This window comes from Corvus hawaiiensis, chromosome 2 (assembly GCF_020740725.1).
Source record: "Corvus hawaiiensis isolate bCorHaw1 chromosome 2, bCorHaw1.pri.cur, whole genome shotgun sequence".
Taxonomy (NCBI): Eukaryota; Metazoa; Chordata; class Aves; order Passeriformes; family Corvidae; genus Corvus; species Corvus hawaiiensis.
In genome coordinates, this window is record NC_063214.1 from 19,758,924 (window position 1) to 19,780,202 (window position 21,279).

The following is a 21,279-nucleotide window of genomic DNA, read 5'->3' on the forward strand; positions in this document are numbered from 1 at the left end:
AGGAACAGACATTCTCAGGCTCACCCCACTACAGGGTGTTGGGAGGTAATAACACCCCAAGCCCTATATATATCCTATATGCCCTCCCAGGCTCAGGGATGGGAGTTCCAGATGCAGTCAGCGCTCAGGACACCAATGGGGACTGGGGTCCAGTGGTATTTCGTGGGGGATAAGCTGTTCCTCACTCACCCTGTGCTGGAGAAGGGACAGGATCCATACCCACCACTCACTTTTCATACATCCTGGGTCATATCCCACTGCCACTGTGGCCTCACACACCAGGGACAGCTAGGAATGCATCTCTGCCCCACCATGCGATCCATTCCTCCTCCTCGGTGCCACTGGGTTAAAACCAGTCTGCCCACCACCACCCCATCTGTGTGGGTTTTGTACTCCCCAGGCTGGAAGTTGTGGCTCCCTTGCCCCCACACCCCCAGATCCCCTCGGGGGGTTGTGTCCAGGGTTCAGAGCCTGCCCAGCTGCCAGCACCTAGGTCAGGCCCAGCTGGGTTCTGGGGGCTGGGACTGAGAGGGATCACAGGGAACCCCATATCACTGCATTGGGCAGTGAGGAGTCTCACATCCCAGCCCCAAGCTGAATGATAGTTCTGATGTCCTCAAGCCACCACCTTCCCATCCGGAAGGGGAGGGGGGGCTCATTTCCCCCCCCCCACCCGGGGCACGCTGGCCCTGCTCAGCTCCTTTCTCTCCGTCAGCAGCTTTCGGCAATTTCCCAGACAGCGTTTCCTTCCCTTCGTTTCCCAGCTTGAATCTCCGGGTCCTCGCTCCTGTCTTGAAGCCGCCGCCCCCTGGAGCTCCCCAAGCCCCCCAAGTAGCTGTACCCCCAAGGGGACCAAGGCCACGCTTCTCACACCCAGAACCATCAGCACACCAGTCAGAGATCCATCCAGGCGAACAGACAGTCGCAAGAGGGGAAGAACCCCCCTCAAGTCATCCCCTCCCCAAATTTGGGTGTGCTCGAAGGCGCAGGAGCAGGAAGGACCAAGTGTTTTCCCACCCACATACTGGGATGCAGCTTCCATCTCCCTAAAATGTGCAGTTGGTGCAAGGAGGGTGGGGGGCTCAGAGCTGGGTCCTGCTGGGGGCTCCCTCCTTCCCAGCACCCCCACCCCGAGGTCTGGCCGCAGGATGGAATACACAGCCGAGCTCTTGGGGGTCCCACCGCCAGCGGGGCAAGGGGACACAGGGAAGGGGGAACTCCAACTGCCCCAGACAAACAGAACCCCAGACACTCGCAAGCACATCGCACCCCCAAACGCCCCAGGACAGAATGGACCCCCAGCCCGAGGCCACCGGTCCCCCGGGACCCCCTGGGTACCCCTTTCCCCGGGGTCGCTCACAGTGTCCTGGAGAGTCCCCATAGCGCGGCCCGGCTCCTGGGGCGGCTGCGGGAGGGCGTGGGGGTCCCCCCGGGACCGGGCCGACCCCCCTCCCTCTCGGTCCAGCCCATTTCCTCCCGGGATCCCGCCGGGATCTGCACGCCCCCAACCCGCTGCCTCCTTCCTACGTGAAACCCAGCGTGTCCTCAAGCCTCGGGTGGGGGGGCACCATCGTCCCCACCCGGGGAGCCCCATTCGTGCCTCAGTTTCCCTGTCGGGTTCTCCCCGTGGGGTTCAGAGCCCCTCACCGAAAAGGGGGAGACAAGCGGGTGCAAACGTGCTCGGGAAAGCCCCCTCCACCCCTGGTGCGGGAAGGGATGGGGAGTCCAGCAACCCCCGGTCCCATCGCCCCCTACCCCTTACAGCGCCGAGCACGGCGAGTCGGGAGCGCCGGCTCCCAACCCTGCCCCACAGCATAAACACGGGGACCCCCACCACCCCCGGGACCGAGTGGGAAGGGAGGCCGTGGGAATGGGGGTCCCGGGTGGGAGAGGAGGTGGGTCGCGTGTCGTGGTTTGGGAGGGGAGGAGGGTTGAGGGTCCCGGGTGGGAGGAGATGGTTTGGGGTGGGGGTCCCCAGAAGCAGGGCACGTGAATCGGGTGTCCCAGGTGCAGCGGACGTAGGTCGGGGGTCCCGGGTAGGAGCGGAGGCGAGTCTGAGTTCCCGGGAGGGAGGGGAGGTGGGTTGAGGGTCCCAGGTGGAACGGGATATAGCTGGGATGGGGGTCCCGAATGGGAGGGGACGCGGTTGGGGCTGGAAATCCGGGTTGAGAAGAGAAGGGTCCCGAGTGAGAGGGGGGTGCGGGGGATCCCTCGGGGTGGAGGTCCCGACGTCCCTACCTGTAGCGCCTCGGGGCCGGGAGCGGCGTCCCCCGCCCGCAGGAACCCGCGGCTGAAAAAGCGAAGGAGCGCGATGAGGAGCCGTGGCACCATCCCGGCACCATCCCGGCACCATCCCGGTCCCGCGCACCCGCGCACCGCCCGCGGGCTGCGTGCACGCCCCCGTCGCGACACGCCCCGTCACGATACGTCCGATCATGACACGCCCCGCACCTGCTGTGCGGGGCAGCGGCTCCGCGGGGTTCTAAGAAGCGAGGATGGGCGGGGGAGTGTGGGGTGGCGAGGGGGTCGGACATCACTCTCCAATATGAGGTGGGGGTCCCCGGCGTGGGGCGGGGGTCGAGAGGGTGGTCTCGATGTGGGAAGTGAGTTGGGATATCACTCCCCGGTATGAGGTCGGGGTGGGAGTCCCAGTGTGGGGTGGTGAAGGGGGAACCCGGGGTGGGGAGGGGGTGCCCATGTGGGGAAAGGATCAGGGCATTGCTCCCCAGTTTGGGTGGCCTCGCTCTGGGGCGCGGGGCTGGCAGTGCTCTCCTATGGGGCAGGTACCGGGTGTGCCCTCACGGGTCTGGCATCTGGGGGACAACAATCCCCCTCCTTGTTAAACCCTCCCCTCGTGGGGATCGGGCCAGGAGTTGCCCCCTTGCCCCTTCTCCCTTCTGGGGCGTGTCTCACCTCCCAATCCGCTCTCCCACCCCGTGCAGTCTCCAGATAAAGAGACCTCTGCCCCCTTAAAGGCTGCGCCTCACGTTTGGGTTGGGACGGTCTTCCTCTCATCCTCCCTGATGGGGGGGCCGAAATCTCACCCCGTCCCTTGCCCGTGGGTAATTCTGATGCAGGGCTCAGTACAGAAAGTCTTCCCTGCCCCCATCCCGTAGGATACTGAAGGGGTCCTACCCAACATTCCTCTCTTGGATAGCGAGGGACGCCCATCTCGGGGACCCCTGATAGGGTCTGTTCGCCCCTACCCTCCTATAACCCCCCACTGCCCTCAGTGAGGAGTGACACCTCCTCCCTTCCCCCCCCCCCCTTCCCCCCCTTCCCCCCCACCAGAGGCAAGTACCAGGATTTGGGGATGCTGCCCATACCCCAGAGGCCCCAGGGAATCCGCATGGAGGATCGACGTCCTCAGCCGTCACACGATGGCCACATGTCACGCGGTGAGAGGGACACCGGCAGCGCGACAATCTCCATCCCTCCCCCTCCTCCTCCTCCTCTGGGCAGAGGAGGAAATTCTGGTCTGGGGGAAGATGGCCTGCTCTTCCTCCACATCCCGGGACTCGCCTGTCCCCAGGCACTCCCGTGTCCCTGCACCCCTGTATCCTTGCTCCTCCATGTCCCTGTGTCCCACTCCCCTGTACCCAGGCACTACCGTGTCCCTGTACCTCTGTGTCCCTGTCCCCAGGGTGCTCTTCAGGGACAGGATGCTCTAGGGTTTGGCTGGTGGCTCGTAAGGACTCGACCTTCTTGCATTGTCTCGAAACCCTCGTTAGGACAAGTCGTGACAAGGAAATGCCACCTCGAGGCGGGGGCCAAGCAGGGGAGGGTTTGGAGACACTCTGCATGCTGCGCCCTCCATCTCGCTCCCTGAATCCCGACCCCCCGGATGCTGGACCGGGCGTCCCGGAGGTCAGGGTGGCCAGTGGAGCCGCGGGGCCATCTAGTGGCCAAAGCCACCGGGGCCCCCCGGGTGGCTTGTGCCGGCCACCCTGCCACAGCAGCCCCGGCGTCAGGGTGGTCCTGCCCCTGGGGGTGACATAGGGCGACGGGCATCTCTCCCCGGGGTGGCACAGGATCATGAATACCTCAAACCAATGCAGCCCCCCCAGGGCAGCTTCTCACAGTGCCCATCGTCCTGACTAGAACACCACCAGAGCCACCAGATCCCCAAGATCAGGGCATGGAATCCCCCGCTATGGGTTCACCCTGCTGCAGGGACCAAGTGTCACCCCAGCCTGGACAGGTCCTGCTGGCACGGATGCAGGTCCGGGGGTCCATGAATAAAGTAGATGCCCGGTAGGAATAGCAGATTCCCAGTGGGGCCGGCAGTGGGAACACCCCAAGGAGCCGAGTGTTGGCAGGATCCATGACAAACCTGGCACATTCCTGTCACCAGAGCCACCCACGGAGCAGCTCACAGCCAGCATAGCTGCCCAGGGAACACAAAGCCATTGCTGGGCACAAGGACACAGCACGGAGCTGTCCCCAGTGCTCGCCCCAGGGGTGCCTGGGGGCAGGGAGTGGGACAAAGGGGTGCAGGGATACAAGAGCTGCAGGGACATGGAGGGGGCTGGGAGCAGGTGGTGGCACACAGGGGTATAGGCACAAAGGCCTGGTGACAGACAGTGAGACACAGGTACAGGGACACAGGGAAAAGGGACACGGGTGCAGGGACATGGGGGTGGAGGGACACGGGAGCAGGGACACAGGAGCACATGGAGACAGGGGAGTGGGACACGGGCGCAGGGACACAGGAGCACGTGGAGACAGGGGAGTGGGACACGGGCGCAGGGACACACGGGTGCAGGGACTTGAGCTGCAGTACTGCCATTGCATCCATGCATCACTGCTCATCTCCCAGTCAGGTTGTTAATGACCCGGGGTAATTATGAGCTGCTCCCTGGCTCTTCTGTGCACCGCAGGAATGGCATCCCTTGGATGGGAACATCGCAGCAGTCAGATGGACACACACAGCCTCAGAACCAGGCCCTGGAGCTGCTGGGGAATAACTGTAGGTGCTGAGGAGAGGCAGCAGTGTGGGCTTCCCAGCCAGGCTTCCCATATTTCCATCCACTCTGTAGTTTTCCCTTGTTTCCAACCTGGGGTGGATCAATTGGTGCTGTGCATCCTGTCTCTTCCTGGGAACTTGGGGAGCAGTCACCCCGTATCCCATCTGGAGGGTGTCTGATAACATCAATGGGAGCAAAGTTCATGCAGGCGAGTAAATATTAACCCTTATTCCATGGTAATGGAATGTTCCACACCAAAGACACTGAGATAAACCCCACTCCAACTTTCCCCTGGGAGGTGCTGGCAGCAAATGGCATCAAATGCCCAAAGTTGAAGGATTTTGGGGGGTTAAGGCACCAAGATGAGCCTTTACACTCTGTGTAACCCTGAAATCCTGTTTCTCCCCATCCCTAGCAACTGCAGCAACCTGCCCCCAGAGCAGCATCTGTGGGGATGCTGGATATACTGGGAGCACTGGGATGGGAGGAGAGTGGGGCAGGAGGCAGCATGGCAGGTTGTTCCCAGCTGCGCCAGCACTGCTGTGAGTCATGTAGGATCAGCAATGCTCCGTTAAACTGTGGCACCGGGATGGACCCAGGGCCAGATCCTGGCTCTGGGGAGGCACAGGCTGGAGCATCCCTGTCCTCCGGGGAAGGAGGGGACACGCAGTGGCCAATGCAGGTGGCACATGGGGCTGGGGTCCTGCCCATGGAACAGAGACGACTGAGGCTGAACTGACAAGGCCACTAATGGACCTGCTGATCTGTGAATGAATTGGGCTGTTATTACTCTGGAGCTGCTAGTCCAAGGTACACTGACAGCTCTAAATCCCATCAGAAATCAATTCATCTGCTCTTCCACTCTGCACTAATCCCCACAATGGCATCTGATCAATATCCCATTTACTGCTCTGTGGTTTCCCCATGGATAAATCCCACCCAGTGCCCAGAACACAGCTGCAGTGCCCAAGCGGGGCAGGGAATGCTGCAGGGCAGGGAATGCAGTGGGACAGAGAATGCTGCGGCATCCACTGCCCGAGCAATGCCAGGCATAATGCTGGGGGCGCTAGGAGGTACCAGGTGGGTTCATGGCATGGACCTGCTGGGAGCAGCAGGAGAGTTGGGAATGTGTGGAAGCAAAGAAGAGCTGTGCCTGCAGCTGTTGATAGGTGTGCGTGTGTGTGAGTGTGTGTGTGTGCACCACTGTCACCCCCAGAAATCTCCAGCACCCCGGCAGGGTGGGATCCAGGATCCAGGTGGATCCCTTGATCCACCACAGGAGCCACAGCCCAGAATGATCTCAGGCTGGGCAAGGAAGGGGGTGCCCTGGCACCAGCCCCTCTGTGGGGATGGCCCCCACAGGTGCCAACTGCAGGGACCTGGATACATCAGGTCTGGGGCTTGGGCTATTATTGGGTTCAAAGCGGGATAACAAAGGGATGAGGAAGGGATGAGGAAGTCCTGTGCTCTTCAACATCTTTATAAATGACTTGGACACAGGACTGGAAGTTCGGACTAAGCAAGTTCACAGACAATAAAAAATGGGGCAGGGCTGTTGACAAATTGGAGAGTTGGACAATCACCAAGTGTGTGAAGTTCATCAAGGATCCTGCACCTGGGATGGGGCAACCCCAGTGTATGTACAGACTGGGGAATGAGATGCTGGAAAGCAGTGTCGTGGAAACAGACCTGGGGGTGCTGGTCGACAGTAAGTTGAACATGAGTCACATGAGTCACACCCGTGTCCCTGGGGGGCATCAGGCCCTGCATTGCCAGCTGAGCGAGGGAGGGGATTGTCCTGCTCTGCTCTGCACTGGGACAGCCTCACCTCGAGTGCTTGGGGCAGTTTTGGGCATCATGAGATAAAAAAGACATTAAGCCACTAGAGAGCATCTGAAGGAGGGCAATGAGGGTGGTGAAGGGCCTTGAGGGGAAGCTGTGTGAGGAATGGCTGAGGTTACTTGGTCTGTTCAGCCTGGAGGAGACAGAGGAGACCTCATTGCAGTTACAACTTCCTTGTGAGGGGAAGAGAAGGGGCAGGCACTGATCTCTCCTCTGTGGTGACTAGTGACAGGACCTGAGGGAATGGTCTGAAGTTGTGTCAGGAGAGGTTTAAGTTGGATATTAGGAAAAGATTCTTTACCCAGAGGGTGACTGGACACTGGAACAGACTCCCCAGGGAAGTGGTCACAGCACCAGCCTGACAGAGTTCAAGCAGCATTTGGACAGTACTTTTGGGCACAGGGTGTGACTCTTGGGGATGGTGCTGTGCAGGGCCAGGAGTTGATGCTCCTCGTAGGTTCCTTCCAAGCAGATTCTGTGGAGGGATGACAAAGGGATAAGGAAGGGCCCAGCTGATTAAGTGATACCGCTGATGAGTAAAGGATGGAGCCCTTAGAGGGTCTCTGTGGAGACAGTTCAGAGCATGGCAGGGGCTGGGGGGCCACCAGCAGCCCACACACACCACAGGGCTAATTAGGGGGATGAATATGATGGCAGAGCCCTGCTGGTCCCACTATGGTGGTCGGGTCCCTGTGGGGCTGAGATGGCTCTTGGCTCTGTTTCCATACCTCTCTCCCCATTCTTTGGCTGCTTTCCCAGCTGGCTCAGACAGTCCTCATGGACAAGCTTTAGCCATGGTGGCCACCAGCATCTTCACCAGCCCTGGCTAGTGGGATTTCATCTCCTGAGTCACACACAGCCTGTCTCATGAGAGTATCCTGTGTGGGTAGGGACAGAACACATCCCCACTGCACCCTTAGAGGGGTGAGGGAGAGGGGACATCCATGGGGACAGCCTGCGTCCGGGGGATTAGCATATGCCATGGCGAGAGCATGCATCCAGGGGGACAGTGTGTACCCAAGGGGGACAGCATGTGTCCATGGGGACAAACTGAATCCAGGAGGAGAGAGTGTATCCATGGGGACAGCGTGTGTCCAAAGGGACAGCATGTATCCATGGGGACAGCCTGCATCCACAGGGACAAGTGTGTCCATGGAAACAGCCTGAATCCCAGAGGACGGCATATGTCCGTGCGAGACAGCCTGAACCCAGAGGGACAGCATGTATCCATAGGGACAGCCTGCATTCATGGGACCAGCATGTGTCCATACAGGTGACATCCAAGAGAACAGCGTGCATCTGGGGGACACCCTTTGTCTGGAAGGACACTGCACACCTGGGGACAGCATGTGTCTTGAGGGAGAGCAGGTGCCTGAAAGGACAGCACGTGCGCAGAGGGACAGCATGTTTGACAAGGGACAGCACTTGTCCATAAGGACAAGGATTGCCTGGAGGGATAGAATGTCTCTGGAGGGACACATGGATTTTGGGGAAAGCACGTGCCAGAGTGAGAGCATGCAGCAGGAGAAGGGACAGCAGGTGCCTGTGGGACAGCATGTACTGGGGGGTACAGCAGCCCCTGGACATACAGTGCCACACCACTATTCCAGGTGGCCCAGCAGCAATAAGGAAAATCCCAGCCCAGCCCAAGCATATGGAAGACAGGAATTTACTGCCAGATTAAATAAAAGATGAGGAGATGTTATCCTTTGGCACTGGCTGTGTCGCTCTGAGCTGACCCCACTCCAGCTGCAGGACACGAGGACTTGGCTCTCACTCATCCTTGCCACTCTCCTTGGCCTCTTGTTTAGGGGTGGGGTTGCTGCCAGGTGACAATGGAGTGTAGTGCCACCATGAGCACCCAGGGATCTGTTCAGAGACAGAGAAGCAGGCCTGGTTCCCACCAGCTTGGAGACCCCAAAGAAGTGTGGCACACAAGGAAGAGGGTCCCTGTCCCTGTGCTGGGGATTTTGAGAATCCCACAGGATTTCCAAAAGCGGGCATGAATGATAATGTCACTCAAGAAAGGGATATTCCAAGCCCTGACTCCAGGGATGTTATAAGCCCTGTTCCAATGGGTGCTCCAAGCCCAAAGCCCAGGGGTGCTCTGAGCCCTGATCCCAGGGGTGCTCCATGCCTCAATCCCAAGGATGTTCTGAGCCCTCTTCTTAGGGGTGCTCCAAGCTCTGGGCCCCCGAGGTTGGTCTGAGTGCTGATCCTGGGACACTCTGAGCCCTGACCCCAAGATGCTCTGAGCCTCTCTTCCAAATTCCTCTTCCAGCTTCCCACTCGTGTCGCCAGGATTTTCCTCCACACTCAGGACAGCTCTCCATGGGCATCCCTTGGCATCTGGATGCTTGCTGCCACTGTCTCGCCTGGCACCTGCCTGCTCCAATTCTCTCTCATCATCTCTTCTGTTAACAAAGCAATCACTCCCCAATTTAACCTGGATTAAAGCAGGATTGCTCACTCGCTCCCTCGCTACTTCTCTTCCAATTAATTTGTTCCTTGCTTTTATTTCCTAATTAATTCTTCAGGCTCTTTGGCAAGGAAACAACAGTGGTGCCCAGGGTCTCAGGAAGGGATCAGGATTAATTATCCCAGTGGGAATGAGCAGAGGGGAAGCAAAGCAGGGGCTTAGCCCAGGATGGGGACATGGATCTGGGGTGAGCAGTATTCCCTGGACTACCCATAAGCATCCCATACAAAGAAGGGCCATGGGATGAGGGACCCACAGCTTACATCATTTCCATCTTCCCTTGGGAATGTCACAGGGACAAAATCCTCACAGAAACCAATATGGTGCCTCTGGGGGGGGTCAGCCTGGGGGCAGGGTGAAGTGGGGGGCCAAGTCCTGCAAGGGTTAATGCACAGTACAGCACAGGGTGTTGGAGCTAAAAATACTGTGCCTTTCTTGGGATTTGCTCCAATGACTCATTCCTTTCCGTAATTTATTGCTCGTTACATAATCACTTTCATTTTCAGCCAGAGAGAAATGGAATTTTTTTTCCCCTTTTCTTCTGTTTTTTTTTTTAAATGAAAAGGGCATTTTAGCACATGAGCACCAGCCATTTTCTCAGTTCTTCCTGGCATCTTCCTGGCAAAGGGTTGGGATGCTGCCGCTGGCTCCAGCCTTCATCCAAAGACTCCCAAGACTGTAGTGGGCACTGGGGTCTGCTAAAGAGGGAATGGGGGGTGAGGGGCCTCTGGGTGCTGGGAGCACCCTGGGGGCAGTTCAGTGGGAGGTTCTGGGATGGGATGGAGGGGCCAGATCCACCCATTGAGCCCATTGCCCAGCCAGGGTGAACACCCACTGGACTCCAGCTGTGTCCCAGAAAACCCAGTGCTGTGTCCCAGCAAGCCCTGATCTATGTTTTAGCAACCCTAGTGCTGCATCCCAGCAAGCCCAATATGGTGCTCCAACAATTTGAGCACCATGGCCCAGCAATCCCAGTGCCATATCCCAGCAAACCCAGTGCTGTGTCTTAGCAATCCTGGGGCTGCATCCCAGCAAGTCCAGTTCTGTGTCCCAGCAAACCACTGGGTTTGCTGCATCCCAGAAATCCCAGTGCTCTGTTCCACTGAGCCCAATATGGTGTTCCAGCAAGCCCAGCGCCATCTCCCAGCAAGTCCAGTGGCATGGCCTAGCAAGTACTGCATCCCAGCAATCCCCTTGCTGCATCCCAGGAAGTCCAGTACCATGCTCCAGCAATTCCACTGCTACTTCCCAACAAAACAATTGCTGTGTTTAAACCCAGAACTGTGTCCCAGCAAGGCCAGTACAGTGCCCCAGCAATCCCAGTGCCATATCCCAGCAAACCTGGTGGCGTGTCCCAGCAATCCCAGCGCCATATCCCAGCAATCCTAGTGTCTGCTAGCACAGCTGTCCCCACCAAACCAGGGCAGGGCACTCCAGTGGGGTATGGGGGGTTCTGGCTCAGGCCCTGGCTGGGACTGGGATGATCTGGCAGGGAGGTAAGAACCCCACTCTCTGCTAGACCCCCTGCCATCTCCACAGGGGGGCCAGGAAACCTCGTGTTTGGAGCTGCAGCCTTGGAATTAACTGCGCCAAATGTTTTATTTGTGTAGAAACGCAATTATGTTAATTAAAGCATATCTGTAATTACAGCACTTAGTGGCCTAGAAGTGCACAAGTGACTCTGGTGACTTTGGAGAAGCTGGAAGGCTGGAGGGTGGCTTGGCCCCGGCACCAGAGAGCTCTGTGGCAGGGCAAGCAGCAGTGTCCCCATGGGGTGACAGTGGTGACCCCGGTGCCTGTCCATTCTGCCAGGGATGGCGCAGCGAGACGGGATGCTCACTACCCACAGGCACATCCTGACCAAGCCACAGTCCTGCTGCTCTGGGAGTGAAGGTAAAAGGAAGGATATGCCTCCAGCCCCTCAGGGATGAGGGAACAGGAAGAAAATGGGTCCCTGAGGTGGACAGTAGTGCCTGGGCAAAGGGGGTTGTCCCAGTTCTGCAGGTGGCAGGGGCTCGAGAGTATATCTGTGAGGGGAAAATAAATGGGAAGCAGAGAAAGATGACAAGTGGAGCAGCAGCCAACCAGCCCATGAAATGGCTGGGATCACATCCCACAGTCGCAAGGCAAAGGGAAGGGGGGAGGTGGCATCTGTCCCCACCTCAATAGAACCCTCGTTGTGGGCAGTGTGTTATGGGGGGATAAGGACCCCAGAGGGAACATGGTCTGGGGCAGAGGAGGGGCACAGGAGAGCCTGGAGCAAGGGAAGCAGCAATGGCAGGGTATGGTGCTCTGGCATGGATAGGGCGCTCCAGGATCCCCACACACCCAGACATCTTTCTTCCATCACCAGAGCAGCCAGCCTCCCAGACCAACACCTGCCAATGCAGTTTCCACCTTCCCCAGCCTCCAGAAGTGACAGAAAATTGCATGTTTCCCGCAATTGCTCAGTCCAGAGCCAAAATATTTCCCTGGAGCTGAAGGACTTCACCCTGCACATCCACAGGACAGATCCCAGTATGGGCACACACGGTTAAGCATCACCCTGGCATCTCCAGGCAAGGGATGGCTGCTGAGCTGCCATGTTTAATTTGAAGCCATCATGAGCCTTTCGTAATTCCAGACCTGCATAATAATGGGCAGGTGCTGCAGGATGCTGGGCACTGACAGACCAGTTGGCAGGAGCATGGCGGGAAGGGGACCAGTGGCACCAAAGCTTTGCCGGGTGGGATTTATTTGCTGAGCAAACGTGTGAAGGCTGTTGATCCGGCTGCAGAAGGCTAAGCCCTGTTTACTTGGCAAACACACTGCTCCGGGTGCTCCACCCTGGAGCATCAGGTCCTATGCAGCCAGCTGCCCCTGCTGCCAGGCTGGGAGAGCAGCTCCCGGGGCTGCCAGGAGCCACAGGAATGCAGCTGGCCTCAGTGATAGGGCTGGAAAGCCTGGCAGCCCTGCAAGCCTGCAAATCCCTGTCCCCATTGCATGGCAGCCCTGCAAATCTTCATCCCTGTTGCATGGCATCCCTGCAAATCCCACCACCACGGGGGACCTCCAAGCAAAGCCACCAGCACCCCAAGGGAGCCAACCAGGCAGGAGCATAGCAAGGCGAGAGAAAAAACACACAGTTACCTTGAATCCCTGGGGAATTGTCCTTGGATAAATGCAGCACTACAGATGCTGCCAACTCATCTTTCAATTAGTACATTTAGTTGATAACTAGAGGGGGGAAAAAAGCTGCCGTTGATGGTGGTTCAGCATGTGTTCATCATCTACCCTTTGCTTTTTTTTTTTTTTTTCTTTTCCTGCATTTTTTTCCTTTAAAAATAGTATTAATAGAGCAGGAGCCAGGATCCTGCCTCTGCTTTCCATGCCCCATGCTTTCTGGGAAGTACAGCCCCCCAGAAGCAGGGATGGTCTCCCAAGCAACACCACAGATTTCTCACTGGATCCTCCATCTGTGAACATGGCACAAGTGGGAGCCACTCACTGGGCCAGAACCTCCTCCCAAATGATCCCAATATTCCCATGAGCCAGAGTTAGTGCAGGGAGTGGGGACCATCTGTGGAGAGACAAAGGAGGACACAGCTCAAAGCCACGCATGCCTTGGAGGCTCATCAGGGTGAGAGTGGCTCTGTCTGACACCTTCAACCTGTTTCCCAGAGCTGAGTTGAGTTTTTAACTTCCAAAGCCTCAGCTTTCCCTGAGAGGAGGGGAGGGGGCAACTGGGGATGGGGATTGGCTGTGAGGACTTCCAATGATGGGGCTGGTGTGGGTACTGGGGGAGAGATGGAACCGGCAGAGAGATGCAGCTCAGCCCTGGGATGGGCATGGAGATGCCATGTGGAATCATGGAAACAGAATCGTTTAGGTTGGAAAAGCCCTCTGAGACCATCAAGTCCAACCATTCCCCCAGCACTGCCAAGGACACCACTAACCCATGTTAACCCATCCACACAGCTTTTAAATCTCTCCAGGGATGGGGACTGCACCACTGCCCTGTGCAGCCTGCACTGCACCCCTTCAGGGAACGAATTTTCCCTAATATCCAAACTAAGCCTCCCCTGGTGCATCCTTCTGGGTTGGTCCCTGGCACAGCCAAGATCCCACTGGTACTGGGACCAGTGCCGGAGCATGTCGGGCTTTTAATCCTGGATCACGCTTTCCATTAATTAATGGCTTTTCTGTGGTTGAACTGCTGGCTCCAGCTTCCCTGCCACACTGTGCCTGGACAGAGCGCTGGCAGGAGGGTTGGCAGCCAGGTGCCACCTGAGAAGAGTCCCTAGCCTTGTCCTCTTCCCTGTGTCACAGTCCCTGGTGACAGACAGGGACTGGTTCAGGAGCCAGGATCCAACTGAGCTGCACAGGTAAGGACAGAAACAGGGTTCCCAGAGTGTCACCGCGGTCCCTCTTGGGAGCACCTGGGCTCTCTGCAGTGCCTGCAGATTTGGAGTTTCAGGAGGAAGGGGACTGGGGAACATAACTGGGGTCCCCCTGCCCACGCTACGGCTCTCTGCACTCTCGGCTGGCACACGGAGCTCCCTCCAGGCTCTGTGCATGGCAGCGCACACCGTGCCTGACTCTGCACTTCTCGCCAGCCCACGGACCTGCTGTCCCTGTCCCTGCCTGCGCAGCAGGGGAGAGGGGGTTCTCCAGCAGCGCCAAGCCCCCACCTTCACAAAGCCCTCCATCTTCACCAAAACAGCATACCCACACACCCCAGAAGCCAGCTCCCACAGTATTGCTGGGAGGATGAGACCTTCTTTCCATCCATGCATTCTCACAGGAGCAGCACAGTGGGACAGGTTGCTTTGTGTCCTTGAAGAGGGAGAGATGGTCACAGCTGAACATGGGGGGCCCCAAGGACATGTCTCTGGCATTACCCTGAACCCTGGGTTCCCAAACCATGTGGAGCTACTGGCACTCGTGGCCCCTCCACCTGGTCTGCAGCATGGCACAACATAGCACAAATCCTACCCCAAGAAGTTCCAGGTGTGTCTTGTTGATCTGGTAGGTGCAGGATCAGAGACAGGTGCCTGACAGGGGCTGACGGCCATTCCCAGGAGCATAATTTCTGACTGGAGACAGTCAGACTCAACAGCAGGCCCCCTCAACCTCTTCCTAAGGCTCACGGGGTTTGTTATACCCAGCACCCACCATGAGCAACTCATTTCCTGCGGCATCCTCTGGAGTGAATGCTCACCCAACTCTGCTGCTGCATCTGCCTGCATCTTGGGTCTGATCAAAGGAAACCGGCACCCAAAAGGCACCTTAGTGCCCTCAGGCTGATTTTGGGGAATGTTTGGCCCTCAGCAGTTTGGCTGGCATTTCCACATAGACTCTTCTCAAGCCTCAAGACCTGCTCTGTCCACACCCAGCACCATTTTTCCTTGCTTGAGCTTTAGCAAAACATTCCAGTTTTGGGGGTTTCATCCAGCAGTGTTGCTGACTCAGCATCTGTCCCACTCCCCAGTGAGACCAGGACAGCTGGGAGACAAAATCAAACCACATGACCGGTCCCAGACAGGCTCTGGCTCAGCTGAAGGGGGAAAAACATGGATGGGAAGGCCACAAGGATGTGCTGATGGGGAAAATGGAGCATATTCTGCTGAGGGAGCATGGAGGGCACTGCATGCCTTTGTCCTGGAAGACTCAACGCTAAGTCTAGTCTAGCATTAACCCTAACGCTAGTCATAGACCTAACCATAAACCTACACCTAGCCATAGCTCTAACCCTAAACTTAGACCCAGCCTAGCTCTAAATCTAAACCTAACTATAACCTTAACACTAAACTAAGCCTTAAATCTAACTCTAACACAAATGGTAACACTAACCTTCAGCACAGGTCTAACCCTAGCCCTAAATCTAACCCTAGGCTACCATTAACACTAAACCTAAGCTTAAACCTAAACCTAAGCATAAACCTAAAATTAGTCCTAGTCCTGATACTAACCTGAGCCTTAAACTTAGCCAAAGACCTAACACCAGTCCTAGACTTAACCCCAGCTCTAACACTAATCTTTGATCTAACCTGACCCTAAATTTTTTATCTTAGCCCTAGACCTAACTTTAATGCTAAACTTAGCCTTAGCCTTAACATTAAACCTATCCTTAACCCAATCGCTAGCCCTAAACTTGATTGTAGCCCTAAACCCAGACCTAAATTTAGCCCTAACTTTAGCACTAGCTCTGACCCTAACCCTAATCTTAGCTCTACCCCTAACCTTAGCTCTGACCCTAACCCTAATCCTAACCTCAGGCCCAGTCCGAGCCCCTCATCAGCCAAAGGGAGGCCAAGCTCCACCCCTGAGGTGCTGCAGAAGGACCAAGGGGGTCCCCACATCCTGCAGCTCCCCAGGATGTTCATGCTCAGGATCCAAGACCCTCCTCCCAGCACCCGCAGGAGTTCCTGGCTTGAGCAGCTGACAATCAAATTCTTGAAAATTGCCATCACCCTGCTTGAGTCAGGAGATTAGGGACTCTGGCACTGGCACTGCTCCCCATCACTAGCACCACCTTCCCCGACCCCAATTTCTTACTTAAAACCTTCATGGTTTCCACCTGCTTTTTCCATTCACAGATCCAGCCGTCTGTGATCACACTAGTAAAAAACGTGGGGAAAGACCCCATTTTGGGGAGAGCAAGGGAAAACACAGCAATACGCATGGCCTGTGTCCTTCCACCCAGGCTCAAGCCAAGTATTGGCTTGAGGACAGGGCTGTGGAGACATCCTCGCTGCAGGAGTAGGTACACAGGACAGCTCTGATGTGAGGAGAAACCCCAAACCACCAAGAAGCTGCACACACATCCGAGAGCATCACCACCATTCTCACCAGGCTGATCGATGCCCCCGCTTGGCAGGGCTCCATGCCTCAGAGCCAGCCTGGGGACCATCAGACACGCTGGGGCTGAAAATCCCTGTATTCCCAAATTCTGGCTCTCCTCGCAGGCAGTAGCATTAGGGCTCTGCTGCAATGGGGTGAGATTTAGTGTGCCTGTAAACAACAAGGGGTTTGCACGGAGGCTTTCATTGGAGCATCAGCATCCTCACGCCATAGCAAGCAGACACTGAACTTCAGGGAACATGGACAGGTTACCTACCAGACCCCACTCCACAGCCAAGCAAAGCACAGCCACATTCAGCTGGCAACAGCTCAAGAGAAGAGGAGGAAGTAAACCCTTCACCAGTCTCTGCCTTTCAAATGCTCCTTATAAATATCTTCTCGCTGTCTTCTGAGTCACCCAGCTGAAACGTGCAAGTTACTAACAGCCTGGGAAGGGGCTGAAAAGCAACTGGGAGCCAGGGGAGGCTTCTGGCTAAGTCAGCACTTTGTCCCAGGGCTGCACTGGCAGCTGCTGGCTGCTTTTCCCTCCTTGGGTGGAGAGCAGAGGGTTCTGGGGATGCCGAGACACATAGTGAAGCTGTCCTCGATGGCCGCAATGCTCAGGCTAAGCCCTAACCCAGCCCCAGCCAAAAAAGTCAGGGTTTAATATTTTCAGTGGGAAATGCACCCCACCCCACTTCCAAATGCCCCTCCTTGTTCTATTTGATTTATCATAGAAAATACAAACTGACAAAGACCCAGAAGGCTTGAACCCACTCAAGCTTCTCCGAAGTCCTTCCTCCCCTCTGACTCCACATACCAGTGATGCAGGCAGGGCTCAGAACATGGGTCCAGGAGCAGGATTTGGTACTGGGAGCAGGATCTGGGACAGGAGCGGATCAAGGGCTGCTGCTGCCAAATAACCAGCCTCGGGGACATTCCTGACAGCAAGTCCCATAGGCTGCTATACTGGTCCATTCCCCGAGGATGCTGTGTGGATGACAAGGTTTGGGGACAGCCTACAAGGTGTTTCCAAACATCTTCCTACACCTTTGTAGACCTTCCTACACCTTTGTAGACCTTGCTAAAAGGCCGGATTGGATGGGGAACAACCTGGTGTAGTAGAAAGTGTCCCTCCCCATGGCAGGGACATTGGAACTGGATGGGCTTTAAGGTTCTTTCCAACCCAAACCAATCATCCCACAGCTCAGGCTCCAACTCCTCAAACATCAAATCTTGCTGTCATCGCCCATTGTTGCAAGGCGGGTGAGACTTTCCACCCACCGCTGGCACCCTGGCCAGGGGGATCTGAGCTCCAGGCTGCCTGTTGCCCACACTCAGCAGCCTGTCCACTGCCTGACCCCACTGCTGCTGCTGCTGCTGCGCAGATGAAGCCATGGTAGCAGACAAAGCATCTCCCAACACTCTCCATCCCACTCACTCCCCGCTCCAGACAGGCCCATCCATTAAGGAGGACAGGATAAAGCTGGACAGGCAGAAAGTCCCACGCAGCTCCGGGCCCTGCTGGCATTTCTGTCTGCAGCCCAGCACAGCTCCCGCTGAGCCACGTGGAGCAGGGAATGAGACAAAAGCAAAAAGCAAGGACCAGGGTCAGAGGGGAGCAGGAGGAAAGAGGGATTCCCAGAAACTGCTGCTGCATCCACCGTTGCCCCCAGGGAATCCTGCATTCAGCCCTAGATGGATGCTCAGCCTCCCAGAGCCCCCAAAGCAGCACAGCTCACAGGGAACGTGCAGGGCTCTGCTGGAGATGATGGCCAGGGCACACTTGGTGAGGGTCCTCACTAACAGAGCCAGAATCTGGCCCAATTCCCAACACTTCCAAACAATTGCCTATTCTAAAGCTGAAGATGCTCAGGGAGATGCCCTGGGGTGATGGAGGGGAAATTTCTCACTCACCCTGGAGATCTCCCATGGACAGGTGCAGGGTGCTGGGAAGCTCCTGGCATATGCAGAATGCAGGAAGCTTGCGACCAGGAGCTTCCCCTCCATTTTCCCTGCCAGGCACCTCCAGGCTCCAGGGCTGGGTGCCCAGGCAGGTGGGTGATCCTGAAGAGCCCCAGTTACAAGGGTAGGAAGAGCCCCAGGCTTCAAAAAACCTGGAGAACATCACCTAAGAACCCAAACAATGGGGGACCAGGTTAACCTCATTCCACTGAACCCCTTTCCCTGGCAAGTGAGGGCCTGGGGAGGAGCAGAGCCATCCTGGCCAAACTGACAGGACAATGGAGTGGGTATTTTCCATGGCACTTTACACATGCAGCCTGGGGACCAGCAATAGCCATGAAGGGTCAGGGGGGTTCTCGAGGTGGTTTGGCAACCTGCCCTCACCTTTGCAGGTGCTCCAAGGCCAATGCCCAGCTCACACCCCCTGCATCCCAGCCAGTGTTCTGCCCTGAAGGAAGCCCTGACCTGGGGCCTTCCACAGGGGTGCTCAGAGCAGCATCTCCTCCTCTGTGTTTTCCATCCCCAGGGCTCAGTAGCTTCTTCCCCAGCCCCAGCTGCTGTCAGATGCTGTGACAGCAGCAGCTCCAGGCACCCTGACATCCCACCCACCGCTAACCAGGTCAGCATCCACCCGCCCGGGAACACATTTCCCAGTGGGAGAAAAGGAAGAAATGGGTTAAAATGTGACCTGGATAATGCTGCACCTGCATCCCCTTGCAAAAAATGCACCATGCACATGGGAGAGCTGGGCCACTGGATCCCAGTCTCACGCATCATTGCCAGCCAGCATCAAACACCGCAGGGCTGGAGTGGAGGCAGGGAGCAGGCAGCAGCCCTCCCCACAGCACCAATCTCACTACTGCAACCCCTCCAGGGAGCACTGCAGGGCTAAGGGCATCATTCTCTGACAGCTCTTTGCAAGCTTTGCCACTTCTATATACCCCTTGGGGTTTACAGGAATAGGGACAAATATCTATGAAGGACGTATCCTGGGTAAAAGGGGAAAGCAGCTGGACTCACTGTTCCTACCTTGCCTGCCTGGGGCAGCTTGAGGGGCACAGCCAACACAGCTACACCAATCTTTTCTGTCACCTACTTCTTTTAAAAGCCTTTAAACAGCAGCAGAGACAGGAGGGAACATGGGGATCGCATGGCATTTCAAGACCTTTGTGTGTTTTGCTTAAAGAAAAGGACACATGCACATGTTCAGGCAGCACCAGGGAAGGATCTCTGCAGGAAACAAAGCACACACAGCACCAGGGAGTGAGACAGGAGAACTGAGGGAAGGATGCTGCCTGCAGAGACAGACCCAGCACCCACGGAAGTGTAGGAGGATCGGCACCTACTGGGGCCTTGAGAAGACAGATCCAAGCCACACATTGCATGTAGGCAATGGAGATGCTGGAGGGTATTTTCTATGGAGAGGGACAAAGTCCTCATCCGAAGGTCAACTCATGAAGGTGCGAAAACCCGGTGAGGGAAATGTGTAGCACTGGGGCAGGAGTGGATGGAAGATTCCCTGCACCCCAATACTCCTGTCATCACCTAAAGCACCTGCTCCACGAGACCCAAGGCTGCTCCGGGCACATCCCAGTGCAGCGATGTGCCTCCTGGTTCTGGTCGTCTTGGTGTGGGCTGCTGAGCCAGGCAGCTCGGCCAGAGCCTGAGCATGTGGAGCTGGCACTGCCAGACAAAGGAATACAAGCATTGAGAAGCCTTTTTACCCTAAGACCTGTATCTCTTTCCTGTGGTTCAGCTCACCCTTTGACAACGTGGGATCTGATCCCGCTGGAGTAGGGGGAGAAGGGATTGGGAGCACCCCAGATCTCTTGGTACCCAGGAGTCAGAGCACCCACATACTGTGAACCGCCCATGCATGGCCTGCTCCCCAGCAGCTGTGGAGCCTCGTGAGTGCTGCACATGCGTGCACACAGAGAAGGGGGTCTCCACCAGCCCCAGTCAAGCCTGTGGGTGACGGGAATTGAGACACTGCAAGCTTCCCGTTAGCCAGCTCAGCCCCTCTTCCCACGTGGGGTCTTCAGAGCATCACCCTTCCCTGCTTCCAGGGAGCACTGTCATCCCTCAGCAAGGTCACTCCATGCTCTTACACAAAGTCCCTTGTGTCTGCTGCAGCATGAGACCACCATGACCCATGGAGCCCCATTCCCACCTCACCATATACAGACAGGCACTGTGACACCGGGACCCCCAAATCTGTTTGGTGAGTGGGTGGGTGCAGGGGGTGGCTTCTCTTGCCCTGTGTGAAGCTGCCAAAACCACAATTCAGAGGCCTGACCTGAATTTCACAAAGTCACCCGGGCCCCCCCTGCAGCCCACCACTGGGCCAGGAGCCTTCCACCCTTGCAGGTAATCATCATGGGATGAGGATGATGGGGAAACAGGGGGATTCTGTTCACACCAGCCCTCTGGCACAGAAACACCAGTGATGACCTGCCCCAGGGCTAACATAGGTGGCAAGTGGGAAACAGGGAGGGGTCGCAGCCTCTTGTCATTTCCCTGCCACCCCCTCGCTGACAGCTGTCAGGCAGGAGGAACTTTTTCCTGCGTCCCTGATGTCTCCTTCGCTCCTTTGCCCAGCATCACTCCCAGAGCATCCCTCCCTCCCGGCGTGGTCCCCCATCCCCGGCGCCGGCGGGAGGGAACTCACATGTCAGATGCGGCCGCCTGGTATGGCTGGGTCCGGCAGAGGATGGAGTGTCCGCAGCCCTGGCCCATGGCTCCGCATGCTTCGGCAGCCCTCCCAGCCCCGCCGCCGCCGCGCCCGACTCTCGGTGCTGGCTGGGAGCGGAGACTCCCGCCGCGCTCAGCTCGCTGCTGTCACCGAGCCCGATGCAGCGCGCCGAGGCGTGCGGGAAGGGAGGACGGAGGGGGGGCGACGCTGATTGACGGCGCTGCTGCGGCTCCGCGGGGCTGGGCGGGGGCCGAGCCGCTCAGCGGAGGGGCTGAAGGGGCCGCACCTGCCGCCCGCCACCGCCCACCCCGGGCCGCGCCCGGCCTCGCTCGTGCGCCGCGCCGCGCCGGGGAGCAGCCGCCTTTGTCTAGAGAGTGGCCACGGGCTCTACCTCACCGTGCTCCTCGCGGGGGCAGCCGTCCCACCCGGCGCCTTTGGCTGGGACCGCAAGCCCCGTCTACTCGGCTACTGCCCTGGTGGCGTCGGCAGCACACAGCACTACTGGGCAGCAT

General features: G+C 57.3%; 1 protein-coding gene across 2 annotated transcripts in view; it reads right to left on the minus strand.

Moving 5' to 3' along the window:
- Positions 1–20,970, minus strand: part of PDE2A (phosphodiesterase 2A) — a 41,655-nt gene extending 20,685 nt beyond the window's left edge. The window contains exons 1-2 of one of the 2 annotated variants that reach the window (XM_048293941.1): positions 20,744–20,970; positions 2,239–2,290 (exon numbers count right to left, since the gene is read on the minus strand). In XM_048293941.1, the coding sequence (XP_048149898.1) occupies positions 2,239–2,290; positions 20,744–20,811 (120 nt within the window). In that variant the 5' untranslated portion in view covers positions 20,812–20,970. Of the gene's footprint in view, positions 1–1,360; positions 1,397–2,238; positions 2,291–20,743 lie in introns of those variants that run through there. The other variant, XM_048293940.1, reaches the window with a different exon arrangement.
- Between the last annotated feature and the right edge of the window lie 309 nt (positions 20,971–21,279).